Source organism: Paramisgurnus dabryanus, chromosome 11 (assembly GCF_030506205.2).
Source record: "Paramisgurnus dabryanus chromosome 11, PD_genome_1.1, whole genome shotgun sequence".
Classification (NCBI taxonomy): domain Eukaryota; kingdom Metazoa; phylum Chordata; class Actinopteri; order Cypriniformes; family Cobitidae; genus Paramisgurnus; species Paramisgurnus dabryanus.
Genome location: NC_133347.1, coordinates 23,994,516 through 24,008,501, shown reverse-complemented (window position 1 = coordinate 24,008,501; position 13,986 = coordinate 23,994,516). Strand labels below are relative to the sequence as shown.

The 13,986-nt window shown below is 38.8% G+C and overlaps 2 protein-coding genes across 6 annotated transcripts in view; one reads left to right on the top strand and one right to left on the bottom strand.

Moving 5' to 3' along the window:
- Positions 1–1,076: 1,076 nt before the first annotated feature.
- Positions 1,077–13,986, bottom strand: part of nudt18 (nudix (nucleoside diphosphate linked moiety X)-type motif 18) — a 173,797-nt gene continuing 160,887 nt past the window's right edge. The window contains exons 1-4 of one of the 4 annotated variants that reach the window (XM_065247524.2): positions 5,853–5,919; positions 5,343–5,507; positions 2,722–2,935; positions 1,077–2,636 (exon numbers count right to left, since the gene is read on the bottom strand). In XM_065247524.2, coding sequence (XP_065103596.1) covers positions 2,008–2,636; positions 2,722–2,935; positions 5,343–5,498 — 999 coding nt within the window. In that variant the 5' untranslated portion in view covers positions 5,499–5,507; positions 5,853–5,919 and the 3' untranslated portion in view covers positions 1,077–2,007. Of the gene's footprint in view, positions 2,637–2,721; positions 2,936–5,342; positions 5,508–5,739; positions 5,920–13,986 lie in introns of those variants that run through there. The other 3 variants (XM_065247521.2, XM_065247523.2, XM_065247522.2) reach the window with 3 other exon arrangements.
- Positions 6,483–13,986, top strand: part of adam9a (ADAM metallopeptidase domain 9a) — a 39,650-nt gene continuing 32,146 nt past the window's right edge. Inside the window, exons 1-2 of one of the 2 annotated variants that reach the window (XM_065247518.2) lie at positions 6,483–6,987; positions 13,028–13,125. In XM_065247518.2, coding sequence (XP_065103590.1) covers positions 6,915–6,987; positions 13,028–13,125 — 171 coding nt within the window. In that variant the 5' untranslated portion in view covers positions 6,483–6,914. The remainder of the gene's footprint in view (positions 6,988–13,027; positions 13,126–13,986) is intronic. The other variant, XM_065247517.2, reaches the window with a different exon arrangement.

The following is a 13,986-nucleotide window of genomic DNA, read 5'->3' as shown; positions in this document are numbered from 1 at the left end:
GGAAAGAAAGGCTGGTGCCAGACGGGCCGGTCTGAGTATTTCACAATCTGCTCAGTTACTAAGATTTTCACACACAACCATTTCTAGGGTTTACAAAGAATGACGTGAAAAGAGAAAAACATCCAGTATGCGGCAGTCCTGTGTGTGAAAATGCCTTGTTGATGCTAGAGGTCAGAGGAGAATGGGCCGACTGATTCAAGCTGATAGAAGAGCACCTCTAACTGAAATAACCACTCATTACAACTGAGGTATGCAGCAAAGCATTTGTGAAGCCACAACACGCACAACCTTGAGGCAGATGGGCTACAACAGCAGAAGACCCCACCGGGTACCACTCATCTCCACTACAAATAGGAAAAGTGGCTACAATTTGCACGAGCTCACCAAAATTGGACAGTTGAAGACTGGAAAACTGTTGCCTGGTCTGATGAGTCTCTATTTCTGATAAGACATTCAGATGGTAGAGTCTTGGCCCACTTAAGGCCCCTTAGTGCCAATTGGACATTGTTTAAATGCCACGGCCTACCTGAGCATTGTTTCTGACCATGTCCATCCCTTTATGACCACCATGTACCCATCCTCTGATGGCTACTTCCAGCAGGATAATGCACCATGTCACAAAGCTCGATTCATTTCAAATTGGTTTCTTGAACATGAATGAGTTCACTGTACTAAAATAGCCCCCATCACCAGATCTCAACCCAATAGAGCATCTTTGGGATGTGGTGGAACAGGAGCTTCGTGCCCTGGATGTGCGTCCCACAAATCTCCATCAACTGCAAGATGCTATCCTATCAATATGGGCCAACATTTCTAAAGAATGCTTTCAGCACCTTGTTGAATCAATGCCATGTAGACTTAAGGCAGTTCTGAAGGTGAAAGGCGGTCAAGCACAGTATTAGTATGGTGTTCCTAATAATCCTTTAGGTGAGTGTGTATATATATTTCTAGTAAACGCATTTACACTTTAAAATTTGTATTTGCGAGAGCACCAGTGTCCCGCTACTAAAATACGTCATCCCTGCAGCACACTGTTAAACTGATTTCTATGTATGTAATAAATACTTAAATCAATATTACTCTTGTGTATTATAATTTATTAGTGAATATACAGCAGCACATCTGTTTATATATCATTTACAGCATTATTAATCCGTTTTTATAAAAATACTAATAATTTAAAGCGACTCACAGTGCATGAGAGTATTCATTTAGTGTTCCCTGGGATTCAAACCCATGACCTTTGCGCTGCTAACACAGTGCTTTACCAACTGAGCTAATACTTAAATGTCTGCTTAAAGGAAAACACCACCGTTTTTCAATATTTTACTATGTTCTTACCTCAACTTAGACAAATTAATACATACCTATCTTTTTTCAATGCATGCACTTAATCTTTTTACAGCGGGTCGTAAATGTGTTAGTATTTAACCTAGCCCCATTCATTCCTTAGGATCCAAAGAGGGATGAATTTTAAAGCCACCAAACACTTCCATGTTTTCCCTATTTAAAGACTGTTACATGAGTAAGTATGGTGGCACAAAATAAAATGTTTGTTTGGATCCTAAGGAATGAATGGGGCTAGGCTAAATGCTAACACATTCACGAGGCGCTGTACAAAGATTAAAAGTGCACAAACTGAATAAAGATCGGTATGTATTAATTCATCTACGTTGAGGTAAGAACATAGTAAAATAATAAAAAATGGTGGTGTTTTCCTTTAAGCATGCATTTATGTAGTGTGAGGTAAAAGAGGTGTACGAAGTCCATTTGAAATAAAAAGCAAATTAATTATTGATAGCTGTTAAAAAAAGGCTGGCCTTGTTACTGATACCCATATATGGGAATGTTTGTATTGTCGAGGTGAATTGAAATTTCCTGTGCTATTAAAACTAATACATCATGCACATACGATTGATTTATGCACTACTAAAATTCACTTGAGCATCAGTAGAAGCTGTTTGCAATCTGCAGGTTGAGTGATGTCACACATATGCAAAATGCAGTTTAGGAAACTGGCAAAACCGTCCCTTCTTTAATCCTCTGTAGTATCTTCACCCTCATGCTCTGATTGGTCAATTCATGCCATCTATAGCAGTGGCCATCTAATGTGGGTGGGTTGCTGGTTTCCGGCCCTTCCTCTGAATGTTTCACTAACACAAGCGTGTTGAAGCAGATGCCATCTGTTTTCCCGAGAACTCGTCCATTGTGCTGCACTCCCAGAATTCCACACATGTTAACGTTTAGCCTGTCGTATGACGAAGACATGCACTCATTCACCATTCTGAGTGCTGACCATGGAAGCGGGCATCTTTTACCTGACATTCTAACAGGAAGACAGGGATGTGAACTGACATTGTTTCCTTTACCGTTGCTTAGCAACAGCCACACGCGTTCCTCCTCGCTGTTCTCACCATTGCTGGCCATAAATGCGAGTAGTAGTCTTTGGCAAATAACATGACACGGCACATCCACAGGTTGTAGTGCAGGAAACCACTGATTCTGGCGATATTTTATTCCAGCATCGATGAGGGACAGTATGTCACGTTTACGGAGAGGAAGATGAGACTCGCGATCCCACCACTGAGCTTGCAGAGATTCTTCATCTGCTTCTGCTTTTGTCTTCAGAGAGCCCCCTGGTGGATGGAGCAGAATATGTGTGCTAATGAATATGCCTACCTTAAATAATAACCAAATAGCACATTAATCATTCAATCTGACCTGTGACATCTGCAAGAAAGATGAACCGAATCCACTGTGGCCCTTGTTCTTGAACCAGCAGCATTGTGATTGGCTGACAGTCTACTCCTGCCTCTTCTTTGACCTCTCTCTGTAGCGCCTCTATAATGCTTTCACCTCGCTCCATACGACCTGCAGGGAGGTACCAAGTACCATAACACTCTCTTTTGGCTTCCTGTACCATTAACACCTCATCCTGTGTAACACACACACAATTACAGAGGAACATAAGGATAATGATGGTTATCTCTTGATATGACAAACATAAAGTGGTGTGAAAAAGTATTGCCCCCCTCAAGATTTCTTATGTTTTTGCATGTTTGTCACACTTTAAGGTTTCAGATCACCAAACAAATTTAAATATTAGTCAAAGATATCACAACATGCCACCCTTAGCAGCAACAACCGCAATCGAGCATTTGTGATAACTTGCAATGAGTTTGTTACAGTGCTGTGGAGGAATTTTGGACCACTCATCTTTGCAGAATTGTTGTTATTTAGCCACAGTCTTCATTTTGTTTTTCTTCAGCCATTCAGAGGTGGACTTGCTGGTGTGTTTTGGATCATTGTCATGCTGCAGAACACAAGATCACTTTAGCGGGAGGTCACAAACAAATGGCTGGACATTCCCCTACAGGAATTTTTGGTAGACAGCTGAATTCATGATTCCATTTATCACAGCAAGTCTTCCAGGTCCTGAAGCAGCAAAACAGCCCAAGACCATCACCTCCATAACTTACTGTTGGTATGATGTGTTACTTTTACGCCAGACATAATGGGACACACACCTTTCAAAAAGTTCAACTTTTGTCTCGTCAGTCCACAGAGTATTTACCCCAAAGTAAAGAAAAATCATTAAGATGTTTTCTGGCAAAACTGAGACGAGCTTTTATGTTCTTTTTGCTCAGCAGTGGTTTTCGTTTTGGAACTCTGCCATGCAGGCCATTATTGCTAAGTCTCTTTTTTTATGGTGGAGTCATGAACACTGACCTGTAAGGCCTGTAGATCTTTGGATGTTGATGTGGAGTTTTTTGTGACCTCTTGGGTGAGTCGTCGCTGCGCTCTTGGGGTCATTTTGGTCGGACGGCCACTCCTGGGAAGGTTCACCACTGTTCCATGTTTTTGTCATTTGTGGATAATGGCTCTTAGGGGCTGTTTACACTTGGTATTAAGATGTGTTTTCATCGATCGGATCACAAGTGGACGAGAGAGACACATTACGTTTACACCTGGTATTTAAATCCGTCTCTTTTGTCCACTTTCGACCGCTTCTGTCCTGAATACTGTGAGGGGGTGGTCTGTGAGACGGTGGGTGAGTCTCTCTGCTGTCATTCAAACGCGAGTGGGAGTAATTATGAGTTTATATGGACGCAAACTAATATTATGTTGGAGTCCACTGCTTGTTTAGCAAGTAAACATGCTGCACAGAGTTTTGTACGTGTATATGTTAGAGCTTTCTCTGAATTTTCAGCACAATTGATGAAATAGGATCGCTCTACGTTCACACGCTTTCAAAACGAAACTACGGAGATCAGCCGCTTTAGTTGTATCAATGAAAGGCTAAAAATAGCGCTGTTCACCGTATGTTCACGCCAGAAGTCAAAAAAAGACGTAAAACTTGTGTTTAATACCTCAGATTAGATAAATGGGCGGAGAGAAGGCGGTCGCGTGTGGCTGTTCGAACACATTCAACCACATATGCGTTCCGCAACTCCAAAGCGATCTGATTGAAAGTGGTTTCGACTACCTCTGGATGTGGTTGAAAGTGGTCGAAAGTGGACGAGCTCAAAACATTTTGAACACCGTTTACACCTGGCATTAACGTCGTCCACTTGTGATCCGATCGAGGAAAACGCATGTTAATGCCAAGTGTAAACAGCCTCTTCCTGAGCTGATAAAAAATGCATGTTATGTTCACTTGTGTTATCTTTGACTAATATTAGAATTTGTTTGATGATCTGAAACAAGTGTCACAATTTACAAAAACATAAGAAAACTGGAGGGGGCCAACACTTTTTCAAACCCTTTTTTTTGCAGTGTATATATAGAGTTATATAGTACATAGAAAAAGGTAAACATGGAAATGACAAAATATACAGAATACATGTCATAGTGTTGTGTTGTTAAAGGAAAACAACACTGTTTTTCAATATTTTACTATGTTTTTACCTCAACTTAGATGAATTAATACATACCTATATTTATTAAATGCGTGGACTTTTAATCTTTGTACAGCGCTTCATGAATGTGTTAGCATTTAGCCTAGCCCCATTCATTCCTATGGCTCCAAACAAAAGTTTTATTTTGTGCCAACATTACTTAATCGTGTAACTACTCATGTAAGACTCCTTAAATAGGGAAAACATGGAAGTGTTTGGTGGCTTCTAAATTCATCCCTGTTTGGAGCCATAGGAATGAATGGGCCTAGGCTAAATGCACATTCAAGAGGCGGCGCTGTACAAAGATTAAAAGTGCACGCATTGAAAAAGATAGATATATTGATTTGTCTAAGTTGAGGTAGGAACATAGCAAAATATTTAAAAACTGTGGCGTTTTCCTTTAAGCAGACATGGCAAAATGACACCAGCCATTCTCAGCATTACCTTTGAGTTGAAGATAACTGCGCAGACAATGTAACAGACATCTTTTCCCAGTGTGACTGGCTGCACTTCATTGGCCGAATCAAACTCTCTCACCTCCAGTCCTCCACCCATCAAAATCTTCTCTAGATCCTCTTCCAGGATGCCCATAGAGTCCATGATGGAACACTTTATTAAACATAATGGATGTGCTGATTATATATATCCCAATAGATAACTTACTGTAAGTTCACTAAAATGTGAAGCACTATATCTCAACTCCAGCTGTTATACTTTGCTGTTAGTTAATTATAACAATAACTTCCAAAGACATATAGAATATATTATTTGACATATAGAATATATTAATTCTCATATGTTATATATTAATAATTCGGTGAATACATGATTGAAATCCAACCTGCTGTAGGTAAGATTTGCCAGGATGTGGGAACTAAACAACCAGTTTAAGTGAATCCCTATTATAAAAGTCTATTATTAATCTGAACTATGGTTAGCTAAACGTATACAAACCTAACCGTTGTTGATATGAATCCGAAAGTACACATAAAAACGTCCGGTGTTCGAACTCTCGCGTTATCGCGAAACATCTCGTAAGGGACGGTGGTAAAAGAACATTACGTTTTGTTCTTGCTATTTATATGTTTAGGGCAATTTTGTGTCTTCTGTGATAACGCGACGGATGGTCTACTTAACTTAAAACCAAATATCCCTTGCTTTGTAGAAAGAAAAAAAAACTCGCAATCTTGTGTTGTCGTTAGAACAAGCGTGAGTTTGCTTGTATTTGTAGACCATCCCTAATTTTTCTCACAACATACGGGCCGTTTCTCAATCCGAAGGGTGCAGCCTGCTGAGGTCACATATGCAGGCTGCATACGTCATCAAGACTGGTTTATTTAAGTTAACTGAGCATTACATTCCCAAGTCATAAGCTTATTGCAACAATGTACGATTAACTAAGATTAATTGTCAACTTTATAAATGTTAATATTCTGATAAAAGGCAGTCTTGATGACGTATGCAGCCTTCAAATGCGACCTCCAGAGGCTGTAGCATTCGGATTGAGAAATGGCCACGGTGTGCGCATAAGTGCAACGTTTCATATTTACAGTTTACAATAAGCACAACGACTTCTCCGATCGGGCTCAAATAAAGGCTTGATTTACTGAACGGTCCCGAGCTTTCATTACTACACCAGGCCAAGAACGGGTTAATAAGCCAAACAGTTTAGTGACGCAAGCTCGGTTTCGCCCTCTACAGACTGGGTTCATATAAGAGTCCGAGGGAATCTCTTTAATCCAAAGGTCTCAAGCAGAGACGTTAACAACGCTATTTCCAAGGATTACAAAACATCTATCCATCCAGCAGGATTGTCACAAACTATATAACAAACTTATTAGCCAAGGAAACTCAGCAAAATGACCAGGTAGCTGGAACATCTTTATTTTCCTCCACGGGAGCGTTATGTGGAGAGGACTCATTGCCATTGCTTGGAGGACAACGCCTGGATAAGGAAGAGAGCGCAACATTTGCTGTTATCTTGGAACGGAGGGTTATTACGGATACTTTACAAACATGGTTCATGCAGTTTGTTGTCGTGTATTTCAAAGCGCCTGTGTGTTAATGCTGCTCATCGACTGCAGTGGAGGTGAGAGTGATCGCGACAGCATTGCGCCTCATTTGTTAATGTCCAACACACTTTCTTTATTAATGCTTTACATCTAGTGCCACTAAATCATAGTAAATACTGTAATTATTTGTTTACAGTTGTTTATATTTACATTGTATTTACTTGCGCGCGCAGATACAAGTTGTACGATGATTTACATTGCTTCGCTGTAGTTTCACTTTGTAAGTAGCGGTATATGCAGCTTTCAGTTCCTACAGTGATATTTCAAACTTCAAAGTTGTTAAAGTTGCGGTTTTGTATAGATTTTGCACTGACACCTACTTTAAAAAGAAAAAATTCAATGGATTTAATGGTTATAGTGGATGTTTTAATAGAATCTGGGTTGATCTCTACTGTTATGTGTTAAGATGTTTTTGGTGAATGAGAACCCCAATGCACAATACAAACCCTAAAATCCTAATGAAATAAGTCCAGAAACGCACAACAAAGAAATTGTGTGATGGTTTTAATGATTAACAGCTGATGGTTTTAAAGATTAGAATACGGATTTTATTTCAGCAGTGAAGTCTGATCTGGAAATATCTTCATCTTGGTCTCTTATGTAGGTTTAAGTAGCTTACACAGTTTTCTATAACAATGAATGTATTAAGACTAAATTATCCTAGAATATTTAATTACATTTAATTATCTTTTAACTGAGGACCTAAGTCATCTTTAGTATGAAAAACATTAAGCTAACATATAACTGTTGTAAACACATACTTTTTTAACTGGTACACTGTAAAAAAACAGCAACCTGTGGGTAACCTATAAACATACTCCATGTTGTAACTTAATTTGGAAGGGGCAGACCAGGTCAAAACCTTTTGGGCGGCAGCTAAACATTTTTGTCTTTTTACAGTGTGCGTAGAAAACATGACAGGATAACGTGTACATCAGAATACAACTATGTGTAATCCATAAACAGACCACATTTTTGCCATTAAGCAAGACTCTTAAAGGGATAGTTCACCCAAAATTGAAATTCTGTCATCATTTATTCACTCTCATGTTGTTACAAATCCGCATAAATTAATTGGTATTGATGAACACAAAGGAAGATATTTGAGAAATGTTTGAAACAAAACTGTTCGTATACCCCATTTACTTCCATAGTATCCTTTTTTTCTACTGTGGAAGTGAATAGGGTCCATTTTTGGGTGAACTATCCCTTTAAGGAGGCGTGTACACAAAGTCCACTGCTCACCCCTACCTTTCGAAGCACATAGAGAAGCTACAGTACACACACGGGACAATGACCACGTTTACATGCACACCAAAAATGCGATTATTTCCAATAATGCGAGTAAGGTCTTAATCGCAGTAAGATGTTTACATGACTGGAGCTAACCTCTTCACTCCGGTTTACATGCAGTTTTTATTTTCGGATTATTCACACAAAGTTCAATGCAGAGCACAAATGATGAACTCACATATATGGTCCACTGTTTTAATTTACTTACGTTAAATGACAAACACGTTGTTATGGATGTATTTCATTATCCGGTGCCGTGATGAAGATATAAATATGACAGTGCCTGTAAAGGGCGTTCACATGATATAAAAATATAGTTTTAAAAATCGTTTTATATTAAAGATAATAGCAGAGCTCACACAACAACTATAACGATAGCGATTTTGGCACATGATGAACGATAAACCATTGACAGCCAATCAAATCTATTTGAACTTGAAGTGCACGCGCACTTAAAATGCAGCAGAAAGCTCATTCATTGCTGAGGTTTATAACATAAAATTACCTCAGGTATCCAGCGCTGATGCTGTGAAATTTTTCTACCACACTGACTACGCCAAAAGGTATGATATTATTACACAAACTACTACATTCATTCAGTTGAGGACATCTGCTGGTTTCCCGCTGTGTAAATGCAACAAGAACAGCATATGTACATATTCAGTGACATGTAAACAATTGCAAAAAAAGTTTTTATTACAAGAAATATCCAATATTAGGTAATGCCGCGCTCGTTTTATCGAATTAGCATGAGGTTATCATTATGATGTGGTCACTAATATATTTATCGTTATAATTATCGTTATAATGTCATTTAAAGGTTTTATACACTGCTGTCGTGTTATTTGAGCTGTTTCTGAATGAAGGCAGACTGCTGACAGCGAGTCGTGTTGGCAGAGTTCATGTAAAACTTCCTAATGTCAAGATTAAAACGAATTTGTGCTTAAGGTGCGTGACTAAAACACACGTGCACTTAATTAGTGCGGTATAAATGCGATTAAAGCGTTTACATGGACGCATACTGCGATTATAAACGGCGTACGCCACCTCTTTTAATGCGACTTTACTTATTGCGATTATGAGCTTAATCGCATTATTTTTATCGAATTATTGCGTTTACATGAGGTAAAGTATAATCGCAGTATTGACAAAATCCCATTATAATCGCATTATTAGCGTGCATGTAAACGCGGTCAATGTCGTAGTCTACAACAACATAAGGATGAAACACATTCCATTTAAGGGATCGTTATAGTTGTGCGTAGGACCTACGGCGTAGCCGCGATGGCGTAGGTTCCGCGTCGGTTTTCATTTATACTTTTCCGTCGACGTGCAAACACACGCACATACCTCTGGTAGGCAGTATCCATGCGTGTAACCACAGTAGCAGCGCGACCGTCAGTGAAGAAGCAGCTTGGCAAGTTAACCCACAAACGAAGAAGAAACAGCAACTTGTTGTGTATGATTTGAGAAGACCAGCAATGATGGAAGTAAATAAACAGCTAGTTTTCGTGCAGTTTGAGTTAAATCACTCCTCAACTTGGCTCATCTTTATTTTCACCGTCGCAAACGGAAATACCTGACGACGCAGTTTTTCTTTACCTGACGGGAGGGGTTCTGGTGGACCAATCACAGTGCTTGCGGTCCGCATAGAACTGACGCGCTGTTAAAAATTTTGCGAGGTGCACGTCAGGCTACGCAGAGCTATGCACAGGCTACGGATAACTTACGGCGTAGAGCTTACACACGACTATAAAATCGGTTTTAGGGCTACTGTAGAAACATGGCTGCGCAAAATTGCGATTTCCATGTAAGGGGACCAACGGTATATGAGCCATTTCTATCTATATTGTAATTATACACCCTAAATACATACAAATGGTATTTTTTGTCAATAGATCCCCCTAAAATGTACACATTGCACCTTTAAGGTCTTCTGAAGGAAGCTTGTGTCTGCTTTTTTGATCACCAGCCAATTTTTATTTATCAGTAAACTGTCCCTTTAGCTTAATTGTGTACTGTAAGTCTTCTGAAGGATGACTTGCAGAGTCGGAAACTAATTTTAGCTTTCTGGTATAAAAACAGTCTGGAGCTTCCGCACAAATGTTGCCACACAGATGGTGACATCGAAGACAGAGAGAGAGGAATCCTCAGTATCAAACTGACAGTGATGTGAATGTGTTAAAAACAGAAAGTGTTTGTGTGAGTTTGCTTGAGACCGAAAATTTAGCATTATATAATAGGATCACAAAAGTGTGTAACACAATATAAATGAAGAAATGTGTGTAAGCCTTATGATTTGCTTATCTAGCCCTCATTCTTGTTGGGAAAATAACAAGGGAAAGGCTCATCAAACTTGCTGACAGATGATTCAAAAGGCTTCCTAAGCTCTCTTTCTCTTAAACAAGATACCAATGCCAGTGTAGCGCTATATCCACCTACAACAAGCACTTGGCACATCACTGCATGGTGCTTGTTTGCCAACCAGTCAATTTTATTACCACAGTCACAATAGCAGTGAATTTATAAATGTTTGTTGTGGTAAGATAGATGGATGAATAAAAATGAATAACAATCTCATGTACATCCAGTGCAGTGTAGATTTGTTTTAATTGTCTGATTATGTTTACTTGCATAGTTTTTTTATGATCGCTTTGCTTATTTGTGTGATGGTGCCTTGTTAAGTCGTGACGTAAGAATACCTTTTTCTGGGTGCAAGTCCAACTCACTTCATATTAGACTGTAATCTCACAGCTGTTCATAAGCGCTGTTTATTTATGTCACAGATTATCAAAATATCACACACATCAAACGTTAGGATTGCGTTTTTTTCTCTCTGTAGTTTTACAGCACTTTGTGAGTGTATATTAGGATTGTTTGTTGTACGCTTAAAGGATTACTCCACTTTCATATAAAATATTCTGATAATTTACTCACCCCCATGTCATCCAAGATCTTTATTTCTTTCTTTGTTTAGTTGAGCAGAAAATACGTTTTTTTTTATGGAAAATATTCCATAATTTTTCTCCATATAGTGGACTTTAGTGGACCTCAACAGTTTACAGTTTTAATGCAGTTTAAAATTGCAGTTTCAACGCAGCTTCAAAGGGCTTTAACCATCCCAACTGAGGCATAAGGGTCTTATCTAGCGAAACAATTATCACTTTCGCCAAAAATATAAAACGTGTACTTGCATTAGTCTTGTGACGTATGCGAAACCACTGCATGATGTATGCGAAACTATCGCTCCAGTGTTTACAAGTGTGTAGAAAGAGGAGCGTTCTGACGTTGTTGTATGTTGATTGATACTACTTTGTGACAATTTTTTTTTAAATGGTCCGCAAGTGTGCGTTTCACATATGTAACACATGAACTTTCCACGTGATTACGTAATACGTAAGGTTGTGCCGCCTCGTCACACGGCTAGTTCAAGACGAGAAATCCTGGAATGTTTTTCTTAAAGAGTAACTAAACTCTAGACCAACTTTTTTTAGTTAATGATCTGTAAGAATGGGGCTTTATTAGTGCTGTTCATTGATTTTAGTAAGTGTTTTGACATTTGGATGTAAAGTGTTTCAATACTACAATATATGGTGTAAAAACGTCTGAGTGCTGCCCTCTTCAGCTTGAACGGTGGCTACTGCAGTTGAATTTTTCCTATTGGATGGTGGGTCCAAAAAATGACTCGTGACGTAAGCAGGTTCAAGCTCACCACACCCTTGTTACGATCTCACCACACACTTAGTTCATCCCCTCTATCTCCTTGGGATCTGCCCACTTTTCTTGCATTTTTCAAATATTGCCAGTGGGTGGAGTCAGGCTCTGACTAGGGGTTTAGTTACGCTTTAAACTAATTTTCTTCTCGACTGAAGAAAGAAAGACATAAACATCTTTGTTGACATGGGGTTTGTAAATTTTCAAGATTTGTTTTTCTGATATTGGGAAACTGGCATCCGAGTAGCCAGTTGCATAAACGTAGCGGTGACATCGTCTTAACTCTTTTTCCACCAGCATTTTTAAAAAAAGTTGCCAGCCAGCGGCATGCATTTTTTTTTATGATTTTCACAAAAAGTTAGTGTTTTATAAGTTGGGTGGATAATAGCGAAAATATGGATTGACCTAAAACTCTTCATTGGCAGGGAAGCATTTTTTTTATTGACAAAATAACTTGTCAATGGCGGGGAAATGGTTAAGAACTAGTTTGGCCAACTAGAAATTAGTAAGGTCTAATTAGGGGTGTACCGATATTTTGCGATGCACACTATTATGCACAACTCTTTCATGTACTACAACTATTTGATCAGTCATCTGAAATCACTGTTTAGTTTTAGAATAAAGAATATTTATATATAAATACCTGTAAATGTTTGAAGAACAGCAATATAAATCGGCTTACACATTTCTTAGAGCTGTCTGCGTAATGGTACTTCGTCTGCAGCGTATGTTTAGTTTCTGCATGAGAGCGCCATCTGGCGTTTGGATGTAGCGACATTTCACCATAATTCATTAAGAAGCATAGCAACCAGAATCACATGATGTATGGTTACACCCCTAATTTAATCATTAAATTATTCCTACCTTTTCAAAAATCTATCTTTTCATATAACACAATTCAAACAGTTATGATGATCAGTCCTGAAGATAAAAATACATGACTAACTTTTAAGACTAATCTAAGTTTATGCAACCGGCCATAGTGTTGCTAAGTTGTGACGTGTGTCAGACTTAACAAGCGGTTTGTGACGTGACTGTCTCTGTTTATAGGCTCAATATCCCAGCAGACCTCCCATCTAACCTCATATGAGGTGACGGTACCGAGACGTGTCAGCAGACAGAGGAGAGATCAGGACAGTGTAGATAAGGTAAACCACTCTTCTCTCTCCTGCATATACACACTCAAAGGTTTACAGACAATGAATTGATTTTTTTTTATTCAGCAATGCATATGGGAAAAAAAGCTATGAAGCCTTGGTCCTTTCGGATATTGCTTTTGTATAATTACCAAGCTGATGTGTGTCATTTTTGCATCACTATACAGAAGAACTGTTTTGCAACCATGCGGTTTTTTGGTGATGTCATCAAAGATTGATTCAAATGGAAAGATTTATTATGGGCACATTCATGAAACTTTTTTTAACCACATTCACTGATGAATCATTCACAATAACACTGACAAAATCTTTATAGAAGAAACTAGTATAGCATTGCGTTAGTAACACAAAGGTCATGGGTTCAATCACAGGAAATTTGCATACTGATGTAAAAATGTATAGATTGAATGCAGTCAGTCGCTTTGGATAAGAGTGTTGGCCAAAACATAAATAAAGAAAGGATACATAAAATAAATGAGTACTGTGTGAGTCCAAAATAAGATTATTTCTGCAGCCTTGGTCATTATAAAAATTCTGTACCTTCACATTTTTGTAAGCTCACACTTTGACCATTTGATTTTAAATATGCATACAGGATCTTCATCACCCTCTGTTTTCCGCCATGTTGTCCATTTTCATGAACCTGTCAATGATTTTGCTTCTCTGTATCTATCGACTCCAGTGGTTCTTCAGTAATAATGTCACAGGAACCATCTGGCAGGGGCACATGCTTGGCAGCACGGGTGTAGTTATTAAAAGTCTGCTTTTGTCGGAGTCATGCTGGGGGTAGGGCTCTCCACCTGGCAGAGACTCATACCAACAGCATGGCACAAACAAACACTGAGAGCTCCT